The sequence below is a fragment of the Orussus abietinus genome, unplaced genomic scaffold (genome assembly GCF_000612105.2).
Source record: "Orussus abietinus isolate OABI.00-Male unplaced genomic scaffold, Oabi_2.0 scaffold391, whole genome shotgun sequence".
Taxonomy (NCBI): Eukaryota; Metazoa; Arthropoda; class Insecta; order Hymenoptera; family Orussidae; genus Orussus; species Orussus abietinus.
The window spans coordinates 67,820-80,065 of record NW_019394706.1 but is presented as its reverse complement, the minus strand read 5'-3'; the positions used below and the strand labels follow the sequence as shown (position 1 = coordinate 80,065).

The 12,246-nt window shown below is 42.1% G+C and overlaps 1 protein-coding gene across 7 annotated transcripts; it reads left to right on the top strand.

The window, feature by feature from the left end:
- Positions 1-5,384: 5,384 nt before the first annotated feature.
- Positions 5,385-7,006, top strand: LOC105698579 (oxysterol-binding protein-related protein 11). 7 transcript variants are annotated; one of them, XM_012422941.1, is made up of 4 exons: positions 5,385-5,659; positions 5,820-5,856; positions 5,975-6,175; positions 6,271-7,006. In XM_012422941.1, exons 3-4 carry the CDS (start codon positions 6,001-6,003, stop codon positions 6,621-6,623), a joined length of 528 nt encoding a protein of 175 aa, XP_012278364.1. In that variant the 5' UTR covers positions 5,385-5,659; positions 5,820-5,856; positions 5,975-6,000; the 3' UTR covers positions 6,624-7,006. The 7 variants fall into 7 exon arrangements, with proteins under 7 accessions (XP_012278364.1, XP_012278363.1, XP_012278361.1 ...); XM_012422940.1 differs by having other exon boundaries at positions 5,956-6,175; XM_012422938.1 differs by having other exon boundaries at positions 5,924-6,175.
- Positions 7,007-12,246: the final 5,240 nt, after the last annotated feature.

Sequence of the window (12,246 nt, the reverse complement as noted above, 5' to 3'; positions counted from 1 at the left end):
AAAAGATTTTATTAAATCCAATTATCCTATAATAACAAAAAGCAGACAATTTTACTTGAGCGTACGAAGGGAGCCGACACTCCCGCGCGACAGTCTAAACCGAAACAGAGCCGGTGCCAGGGAGAATCCGTGGCTGAGCGGCCGGTCGGACGGGCGTATGCCGTTCAGTCGCTAGCGGTCGGTAAAGTGTTAAAGATACCGCGGACGCGTAAAGTCGTACGGGAGACCGAAGGAATCTCAAAGGCCGGCTGCTGGCCACGCGGCTGTTCAATCGAATCTAGAGTTAGGGACGAAAGTTGAGCAACATGAATGCCCCGGAGAGAGGTTTAGAGAGGCGGAGTTTTGGAAAGAAAGTTTTGTATAGGTTAATTGAGCCAATGAATTGCATTTTGGTATGCAGCCGATTTGTCAAGGAAAAGCGAGGAAGTGGAAGTTTTGTACAGTTCCAGAGGCGTGCGTGGGGTTTGCACATCGGATGTCGTTCGAGGATTTCGGAGGACCCCAAAAAAGGGACTAAAGGAACGAAGCTGTAACCCAGGGTACAAAGAGAGTCTTCATCGCCGAAGTGAAAACATTGACAATAATCTTATTCGCTTATTAAAACGCTTATCGGGAAATCGACTTCGAGACCCTCACAGCAGGGGGTGGAAAGCCCGAGACCGGAGTTTTGAAAGTGGTAATGGAAGCACGAGGCTATTGCGATCCGTAGGAGCAAACGAGAACGCCACACCCCTCGAGCCCCTAGTCGGCGGCCGAGCCGTGCAGGCCACGCCAACACGAAAGCGATATCTGGTCAGGGCCCGAAACCCGGACGCATAAGTCTGTCCTGTGCTATGAGAGTGATAGCGCATCAAATAGGCTATCTCACTCGGACACACGGCCTCCAGGGCGGATATAGAGAGACACAAGTATACAGTCCCCTTACCGCACCGCCCTCGTGCTACCGCCGAGGTTGAGTGTCGACGGAATACGCTTTTTGGATGGTTCACCATCTCCTACCCTTTTCACTACATGTGTCACCTTTGTCAGATAATTCATATAATGAAATATTGGCCATTTAAATTTACTTTGGGCTGTAACGGGGCTGTTCGACCGTCGCGAAATATGCTGCAACTTGGTTGCATATAATATCATATTGCAAAAATGTTAATTCGTTCCGGAATATAAAATTTTCTGTCCAATTATAGTTCAATCTTTTACTGTCGTAAGTTTGACGTGTTCATGTAATCAAATTTGAAAATTAGAGAGAAATCCTGTGGTTTTCTCATTGCTTCATAAAATTAATTTTTATATTAAGGTTTTCCAGCGTTCTTCGTTCAATTTGTGCATACTTCAATCTTTTGACTACATTTTACAATAATGTATTTGAAGTCAGGTTGAGAAAAATTAAACCATCAATTTTCTAGCAATTCATTTCCTTTTCAGTGTATTAGTCGAGGCGAATCGGGAAAAGATGGTCGGAAACTACGTTAAGAAGGTTGGCCATCGAGTGTATAAAAACGACACCCAAGAAACCTTTCAGACTGCACTCGAGCGAGAAAAACGGGACCAAATAACTTTGACAGATACTAAAGAAATGTATAAAGTTTTATATTGGATGCTTATTTTTAAGGAGAATAAAAAGTATTTTAAGACATTCAGAAAGACTAGCATTTATGTTTTCTTCTACGAATTTCTAGATTGTTGTTTTACTTCAGCGCGGGAAGAAAATGAGTAAATTCAACTCATTTTCTGAGTTAAATATGGCGAACTCAATAAGCGAGTTGATTCAACTTACATTTAGTGCAAAATCACATTTTGTAGCTGAATCTACTCCAAACTTGACTGAAACAGAATTGACAGCTCCAAATCTAAATTGGGTCAACTGGTTTTTTGAGTACGCCACATTTAATTCAGAAAACTAGATGAATTTACTTGCGTTTTTTACAGCGTGAGTTACTAATAAATACAAGAAAACACATGTTTGATAAGGGTTGCACATGGTATTCCTAATAGCAGATTGTATTTTGTATTGGAAAAAAAAACTTGTTTCTTGAGTGTCGACCTAATATTTATAATTTTGTGTACCTATTGACCCCCAACTTGGAGACAATTGGGGCATCTACAGAAAAAATTATATCAAAACTATGGTTTACCCTATAAATTGCTTCTTAATGGCATTCAAGGATATTTGTCAGTTATCTAAAATTGAAACCAACTTGTTAAAAGAAATAAATAAATGTTACTAACATAAACATCTCAAAATCGTACTGATTGACCCCGTGTGACGATATTGCAGTTGTTAATATTTATAAAATTTATTCCTTTTTCGCCGATCAGCGCTGTTCTCGTCGTGTTCATCGACAGGGTAAACAGGGAAAAGGTCCTACCGCCGCAAGGTAATAAAGTGATTATACACTTTCCAGGGTTTTTACGTCTCTTGACCTCGTGCTTCCATTACCACTTTCAAAACTCCGGTCTCAGGCCTTCCACCCCTTGCTGTGAGGGTCTCGATGCCGGTTGCCCGATAAACAGATTATTCTCAATATTTTCACGTCGGCGATGAAGACCCTCTTTCTACCCCGGGCTACGGCCTCGTCCCTTCCGGAACGGCGTTCTCCCTTGCTCTCTTGCGGGTCTTATGTCTCCCGACGGCGTTCTCGCTTGGACTCGTTCATCCGGTCCTTATCGCCCCTTCCTTCCACGGCTCACAAAGTGGATTGTCATTTTGAGATGACCGTGTTCAAGTAGTTGACAGAGGGAAAGGAAGATCGATTTCTTAGCGAGAACTGTAGCCTCGAATTAACTGTGCCATCTAGTCGTAATGTTTACCCTTCGTTGTCCATGCCTTTTTCGGACATGTAATTTTATGACTTGTATTTGTATTGTGACGTGGCAAAATCTTTGCCCGTCAGAAGGGATTCTCAGGGTCGGAGCGGGAAGGAGTCCCTTTGGCAATCATTAGCATAAGCGTTGTATTATTTTAGAAATGTATGTAAAACTTGCGACAGACTCAGTGGTGCGCAGGCGACGGGCGCATCGACTCGCGGATATAATTTTCATAGGCTCACGGACAGCGCGCAGGGCCTCGAATTCAGGGCGGGGGGGGGGGGCTGCTGCCATCAGTCAGCGGTCGCCTTAATTAAGCGACCTAGTGACCTAATTAAACTAGGCGAGAGGGCTGGTCGATGCCCGGTAAGAAGTTCCGCGAGACCCACTAGGAGGACATCGGCGCCGGAACAAAGGATTTTCCGGCGTATCCGTGATTGCCAGATGGACTACCGTACCGGTCACAACTGCCGTCGTCCCATCCCGTCAGCGACAGCGCCTCGTGCCGTTACCTCCCAAAGGGCGCCGTCCCGATACATTCCGTTGGGCGCCGTACCGATTCGCCCTGAGAGGCGCAGCAGTGTTGCCGCTTGGAAAGAGTAACTGGACCGTCTTTCCGAGCGGACTTCTTACCGGTGAGCTCGAACCTGACCAGGAGGCCTCCTAGACCGCCATTGTCCGAATCGTCCGCGTCGTGAGCCAATACCGCGCCGTGATTGTCACAAGTCCGTTTAGATCCGGGTAATTTAGTTCTCGATCCCGTTTGTTTCCGCGCAACTCCCGGATGTCGTCGCGGGCAGACCTTTCGTCTAGAGAGGACATTCCAGTTACCGATTCCCGTCTCTTGTGAGCGTAGCGGGCTGCGGTAAGCGTTCGAGTTTTTTTATTGTTAAATTCCGACGGGCGGAGACTCCCACCCGCTAGAGTGTATCGCGCCCCGTATCGTTTTCTTTTCGTAATTGTAATTGGTTCGTTATTACCGTGGCTGCTGGTAAGCAGGCGGTCGGAGTGGGTGGGAGGTGAAGGACCATACCGGGAGCCGGTGCCGAATATTGTTGCGCAATTACCGAAGGCACCGGGCTCTTACTGAGGTCCGACGGGGCACGTAAAAGGTCCTCCCGCTAGGGTGTTGTACCCTGTTCGGACTTCCACCGGGGAATTCGATTTTCTCGGTCGCGTACCTTAGTTTTCTGAATTGGTCCTGTTAATTTTCTGGTACCTTACTTTAGTTTTCTCGTCCCGACTCTGTGCGTAGAGTCCTTTATGATATTGTGACACGCTTCTGTGGTAGGGCCCGTTCACGGAATAAATCTTCCGAAGGGCTTGTCTGTCGCAACCTTGGTTTTATTATTTCATTGACCTTGCCGTTCCGGCGAATTCCGAAATCGACTCCTCCTCACTCGTGCCTCCTTCATAACGAACCTCCCAACTCTACCGTGCCGCGAAGGGCGTAAGGTCCTCGCGGGGCTGAGTTGCCGGTCGGATTCGCCCGGGTGGGTCCCGTCGATTGGACCGAGTCGGCTTGCTCGCACTACTGGGTGCCGGGATCCCGAGGTGCGCGTGTGCACCTGACGCCTTAAATAAATCGGGCTTCCGGAAGAGCCGATGATCGGGCTTGACACCCTTTTTCTTAATTTACATCGGGCGTACGACTACTTGCTGACCAGGGATAGGAATTCCCGTCGCAGTAAAATGCAAGTAAACAATTTAATTTCATCAATTTTTGCGAAAGTGGCTATTTCGAGTTACGCGTGTTGTTTAACTTTTTCGAGAGTTATTTCAATTGATAGAACAAGTATCATTCTGATCAATTCTTTTCAAATATTCTCATTTCTCTGGGAGTATTTACTTTCAAATGGAAATAGATTCAAAATCTATTAAATATTGGAAATCCAGAATAGTTTATTATTCTTATTTCAAATACGAAATAGAAAATGGTGTTTTACGTTTTGGATACCTCTTTCGAACGAATTCAATTCATAAAAGTTATTCCCATTTGCGTTTATAAAAAAACTCGGATAAGAAAAGTCTTTCTTATGTTTACGGGTGCTCATTTACATGCTCATTTAATGATTTACAGGTGTCCATTTATTCGAGGAATACGAAGAATGGTGTAAAACGTAAATATATAAGAGACATGAAATCATGATTCCATTTCTATGTCCGAAAGTAGATGCATTGTAAATTTTCCTGCTGCATTTCACTGTATAAATATTAATAAACTATTTTTTTTAAGCTAAGATAATATTCTAACTTTTGCTCTGTGGTTGGAACGATTGAATCGCTAAGAAACTTGTCAACTTTTAATAAAACATGTTTTAATATATTCTTTAAGAAATTCTGTCAATAATCATTTAACAAAAACTACGTTACGTAGGTCAGGGCCACTTCACAATACTATTTCAATCATTTTCATTAATTGTTTTTGTTCATAAATATTTATTTTCTTTAGGAAATCCATTCTGCCCCTCGAGCGATTCAAATTCAGCGCTGCTCCCGTCGCTAGTATGCTGCGCGGCCGGAGAGGGCAGTACGGATGGAGGAAACCATCGACGAATGACAGTGTACTGTGACATTTGGCAAAAAGATTTTAACTGAGTCTTTAATGGATTAATGTTCTACTATATTTGACAAAAATAGTTGATTTTAGCTTTTCATGAGAAGGTAGCAGGTTGAGCTATTTTCGCAATTAATTGAATAAAGATAAATGTATTTGGCTAAATTTTTGTTCACCGAAGGTGTTTTGAGAGGTTCGAACTTGCTTATTTTGTAATACGATGGAGACATACGATTCACTGGATCCGTACCCGATAAATCCCGGATTTAGGGGTGCGATGGAGACGTGTCCAGTGTAAGTAGAATATAGTTAAAAAATATGCATTTTAAAAACATTATCTTTTAAGAATTTTATAAAGAACACAAAATACTTGCTCTTTTAACAAAGTACTTTCTTCAAATTTATAATTAAGTACTTGGAATTGGTCTTGGAGCTTTAATCATCCTGTTCACAGTATTTCTGGGCTAATTTACTGGATGATATACAACTAAGTGAGTAGAAGTCGTTTTGTGAAGAAGAAGTTTTGTGATTTGAATTACGATGTTAAGTAATTAGCAGTGGCTTACATACAACCCACCATGAATACTCAGATAAGGCAATCTTATGAAGGGTTACTTCATAAATATACAAATGCAATGAAAGGATGGCAGTATCGATGGTTCATTCTAAGTCCAGAGAGCGGAGAACTTCACTATTTTCTTAGCGAGTCTGAGAAAAACCAAAGACCTCGGTGTTCAATATATTTGGCTGGAGCTGTTATTGCACCAAGTGATGAAGACTCCAATACATTCACAGTGAACTCTGCCACAGGTAACTGAATACCAGATATAATAGTTCTGTTAGTACGAGTGGATGTAGGTTGTTTGCCACTGCATAATTTAATAAATAATTAAATATTTTCATAGGAGACATGATTAAGTTAAGAGCTATCGATGCAAGAGCTCGACAAGAATGGGTCGATAAGCTAAGAGCAGTTACGGAAATGTATACAAGAGCTATAGCTAGCAGTCATCCACCTCTGCCTCCACGAGAGCATTCAGTAAACTCTACCAGAAATCCTGTAGCTAAATTAGAAGTTCTCGATGCATTTGCCAATTGTCGAGAGCAACTTAACAAAGTTGAAAAACTTAATTTGTTATTGGCACGTTCTATTGAAAATTCCAGTTTATATTTGGATCCTGAATTATTAGTTTTAAAAGCGACAGCTCACGCTACACTACATACATTAAATCAGTGCTTAAATATTCTATATCAATAGTGTTCTAAAATATTACCTATTCCTATTATTACATTAAGTAGTATACTATCTGAGATTGTTAATATCTAATCAAATTCAAAATGTAAATAGCAAAAAATGCATCGTCATTAACAAAAGAATAGATGTGCATCTTGAGAAACTACATTTTTTTTACTATCATTATTATGTAATATTATTATTATTAATATTAGATGTATTTTATTGTATATATTAATACATATCATTAGTACATTATGCTAACTGTAACTAAAATAGCGTTAGTGCATAGTTATTCGAACGTTCTTCTATAAGTATTAGTGTCAATTTGTTGCATAAAGATTATTATATGAATGTACTAGAACTGAAATTCATGAATTGTGTAAATATAACATTTCGTTACATGATTAACATTTTAATAAATGTTATGTTAGATTCCAATCTGTTTAGTTTAGAACTGAAGTAGGTCCTGAAACTCATGAAATTTCATTTGTTATAAAAAATGTATCTATTTGTCATGGACTAGAACCAATATGGCGTGGTCTGTGCACGGTTTCAATGTTTCTTCTTGGAGGCTTAGAATCGAAAATGAGTGGTTTCAGGACCTAGCTCGAACAATTTAGAATACCGTAAAAATGGAATATTACAGAGTCAGGTGTGGAAAATACTTTAAACCAAGGATCGCAATGCTCGTCCCGTGACTAACACGTGTATTCAGAGCAAAAATTTAGTTGAAGCTAAACGTCACAGATGGCGCCGTTGGTCCGTTAGAATTAAAAAGTCATGAATTCACGAGATTTCGACAGTTTTACGATGATCTCTTCATCATTATTTTAACGAAATGACATATGGAATGCTTTATTTCTTATAATTCTCAACGTAGGCTGTAAAAAGCCAACATAAATATAAATGTCGGTAAAGTGACGCGCCAGCTTATGTTACCACTTAAGTATTCCGAGTAGATATCAAAAGGCGTATTCTGGACCCCCCCCACCATGCCCCCCAGTAATGCCCCCATCATGTCTCCCACTAATGCTCCCAGCACGCCTCGCACTGAAACGTTACACCCCCACCCGCCCCCGTTCCTCGGACCCCCCCACCATGCCTCCTGCTGATGACGTAATACCCTCTTCTCGCAAGCCGCCACGTACGTACGCGTGTCCGACGTCGGTATGATAGACCCCTGCGCCCATAAGTCGGTAAAGTAGATTGCTAGACCTGCAAAAAGGTAGATTGCTCGATCGGTGAAGTAGATTGTTCGGTCGATAATGCAGATTTTAAGCAGTAGTTGGCTAGAATTCAAACCATTTGTTTTCGCGCGGGAACATTTCGATCAAGACGACTCGTTTTCCGACATCGTGCAAAGTATTTTAATCGGCGGCGGCGGCGGAGTCTCTAAGGAGATGGGCAAGAACCGCCTCAGTAGGTATACTGGGCCGGTTCTGGACAGATTAGTATGCGTGCACACGTACACGGACACACACACACAAATGCGCAGCGCCGGCCTATGCGTGCGAGTCCCTCCCCCTCCCCCTTTCCCCTTGCCTGCAAGCCCCTGGGCCCCTCCTGTGCGTGCACACGTACACGGGCACACACCCATGCGCACCGCTGGCCTATGCGTGTGAGCCCCTCCCCCTTTCCTCTTGCCTACCAGCCCCTGGGCCCCGCTACACCTTCTGAAACGTTGACGCAATGTTTCCTCCCTCACCCCCGCGGACGACACCATCGAGATCGGAATTTGCCGTCAGCCATTCGATTCCCGAATTCTGCCATCCGCCACTCGATTCCAAGAATCGCGTCGGCACCTTTGGTCCCCGCAGCGGTGGAAGACTCGCGACAAGATTCTTGGAATCGAGTGGCGGATGGCAGAATTCGGGGAATCGAATGGCTGACGGCAAATTCCGATCTTGATGGTGTCGTCCGCGGGAGTGAGGGAGAAAACGTTGCGTCAACCTTTCAGAGGGTGTAGCGGAGTCCGACGGGCGGGGTAGGCAAGGCGGTTGGGGGTAAGGGGACTCACACGCATAGGCCAGCGGTGTGCATGGGTGCGTGCCCGTGTGCACGCTCACGAGGGGCCCAGGGGCTTGCGGGCAAGGGGAAAGGGGGAAGGGGCTCACACGCATAGGCCAGCGGTGCGCATGGGTGTGTGCCCGTGTACGTGTGCACGCACACGAGGGGCCCAGGGGCTTGCCGGCAAGGGGAAAGGGGGAGGGGGAGGGACTCTACACGCATAGGCCGGCGCTGCGCATGTGTGGGTGTCCGTGTATGTGTACACGCATACTAATCTGTCCAGAACCGGCCCAGTATACCTACTCGCCTCCTTAGAAAGATTTTCGCGACATTACAAAGTATTTTTACCGACCACCCACCATGCGGTGAAACAATTCAGACGAGAATGTTGCGTTATTATTCATCAAATCTTTCTATAGGGGCGATTCTTGTCCCTTCCCTTTGAGGCTCTGCCGCCGCCGCCGATTAAAATACTTTGCATGATGTCGGAAAACGAGTCGTCTTCGCCGCAATCTTCCCGCGCGAATGCAACGAAAATAAATGATTTAAGTTTCAGCTAACTAGCTGCATGAACCGAAGGGAAGGGAACTCGGTTATCTGACTACGTTCTGCGTTACGCGCGCATGTGAAGCCACCATTAGTGCCTTAGACCATATACATTTAAACCTCGCATTAGACCTCCCACTCCCGAATTTTTAGTAACCATATTGGCTTTAATTGTGTGGGTGACCGGTTGGGTCACGTGGTAAATTCGTTTACTCCTTCCAGTGCAGGGCGATGTCTGGATATCTAAGGTCAGTGATCGTTTGCCTCCTACTCGTTCTGAAAAATTACACTCGTTTTGAAAAGTTCATCTTCACCCCTTAGGTACATCTTTTCTTTTTTTTCTCTATTTACTAAAGCGCTGTTTTCGTGCGTATGTGTGTCACGAAACAAAGGCAACGCTTTTTCGGAGGGTTCCGGTTCGTATTTTGAAAGTCGCCGATACATGTCCCCCTTAAATCGAGTTCGAGGAAGTCAAAAGTTTCATCAGATTTCGAATTCGACTTCTCCTGTTCGACTTACAGCGAAGGGATCGAAATACTTACTTTAAAAAAATTTGTTTACCTATTTCGAGGATTTCCAGGGTGCTGATTCCGAATTTGGCATTTATTTTTTTAAAATTCGACACCCCAGGATCTCATAAAAACTATTAAATCAAAAATATTCCGATGGCATGATCGAGTTTCGGCGATCGGTTGATTAAAATGATCAGGGGACGAATAATGAATCCGAAATCGCGGTTAGTAACCGCGCCACCCTCTCGTAATATACTATCCTCTCAAAACACCTTCGGTGTACAACAATTTTGTCAAATACATTTATCTTTATTCAATTAATTTGCAAAATAGCTCAAATTGCTCCCTTCCGATGAAAAGCTCGAATCAACTACTTTTGCCAAATATAGTAGAACATTAATTCCATTGAAGACTCAGTTAAAATCTTTTTGCCAAATGTCACAGTACATTTGGATTCACGTATGTTGTATGTACAAGATATCTTGCGTACTCAAACCGAAAACAAACATTAAAAACTATATCGAAACAAATAAAAAAATTTGAAAACAATATTTTATTTGACCAGCACTAAAATCATCATATGCTAGGAGTGCCTCGAGGATCATACCTCGGCTGCTCGCCGAATAAAATATTGTTTTCAAATTTAGTTTCTAATTTTTTTTATTTGTGTCAATATAGTTGTTAACATTTGTGTTCGGTTGGAGGACGCAGAAAATCTTGTACAAACAACATACGTGAAACCAAATGTACTGTGACATTTGACAAAAAGATTTTAACTGAGTCTTTAATGGAATGAATGTTCTACTATATTTGGCAAAAATAGTTGATTCGAGTTTTTCATGGGAAGGGAACAATTTGAGCTATTTGTGCAATTAATTGAATAAAGATAAATGTATTTGACTAAATTTTTGTACATCGAAGGTGTTTTGGGGGGATTTCACTCCTTCGTCTGAAAAGAAATGTTAATGTCTCCATTATTAATAATAAAATCGGCAAATGTATCTGATACAATCCTATAATATCAAAATATAATTACTACAGTCATGTAATTTGATAAAAAGTTACTAAGAATATGTATATTTCGTATGCGTAGTATATATAAATATATTTCTTTTATCAATATCCTCAACAATTTTAATGGCACCATAATTTATTCACCAATGTGAATTCAAATTCTTGTATCAAATTAGGATTTAGCGATCACAAAAACCGTGAGAAACTCATTTTTATAAAAATCCATCCATTTTTACATTTTTATGCGCCATATTGGATCCATCATTCTGAATTTTAAAATGCTATTTACAGATTTGGAGTCAATGAAATTAAAAATATTGAGAAACAATTTTTTCTAACAAAAATCTAACAATTTTTAAATTTTGTATCCGTTATTTTGAGTTTTAAAATTCTATTGTCAGATTTGGATTCAGTAACCTCAAAAATCTGCAAAACTCATTTTTTCTTAGAAAAATACAACCATTTTGTAATTTCGTGTCTGTCATTATGAATTTGAAATTATATTATCTGGCTTGGCTTCACCGGTATCAAAAACATTAGGAAACCTTTTTTCTATTAAAATCCAATCAGTTTAAAGCTGGGATGGGTATAGTTTCTTTGCGTCCCGCGCGAGGCGGTGTCGCATGTTGGCTGCCCAAAAACTATATAACAGTCCACCTATCATGTCTGTGCGAAAAAGTAGTCTGTGACTGGGACGACGACGATGATGATAACAGAACCACGATTCTGAGTGTACTGAAAAATTTAAGATGCTATATTTTCACGAAGGTACTAGCGATCGGAGCCGGGTAAATTAAAAAAATTCCTGATTTATTGGTCAATTTTTTTAGCTGATCTGACGTCCATTTCTTTTTCTATAGTAATGGAGAGAGTAGATTCACATTTTCCCCATTCTGAAATCTGAATCCTTGGTAGCGCCTCGCTCAGGCTCAAGCGCTCGGGGCGCGATTCTCTCAGCACACGACGCTGTGAGTTTGTCGCTTAAAAATGTATTTGGCTCGAAACTCTACCGAGTTTCTTGATTTCATCCTTCCTTCAACCGAAAGTCCGACTTTCGGTGCTTATCGAACGTAGCAAATGCTGCATATTACGTGCCACGTCACACTTTACCTACCGAAGCAGAAAAGTAGTTACTTTCCGATCGCATAAAGCCGACTATGTCACACTTTACCTCTCGTGCAAGGAAAATAGTCACTTTCCGCTCGCATAAAAGTGGAGTTTGAGAGGGAAAGTATCGTTGGAGAGTTGGCGGTGTATCTATTTCTTGGGATCGACGGGGTAGTGGGTGGAGCATTTTTATGCTGTTTGTTTACATTCACCATCGCAGAAAGGTTATCATTAGGTACTGAAGGCAGTCACGAAAAGACGTGTAAACCATGCTTGCGTTACATAATATACTATTATAATATACTATTATGTAACGCAAGCATGGTTTACACGACTTTTCGTGACTGCCTTCAGTACCTAATGATAACCTTTCTACGATGGTGAATGTAAACAAACAGCAGGGAGGGAGAATAGTACAGAAAAGTATCTCAAAACGTCTTGGGACGAAAAAATTCGCA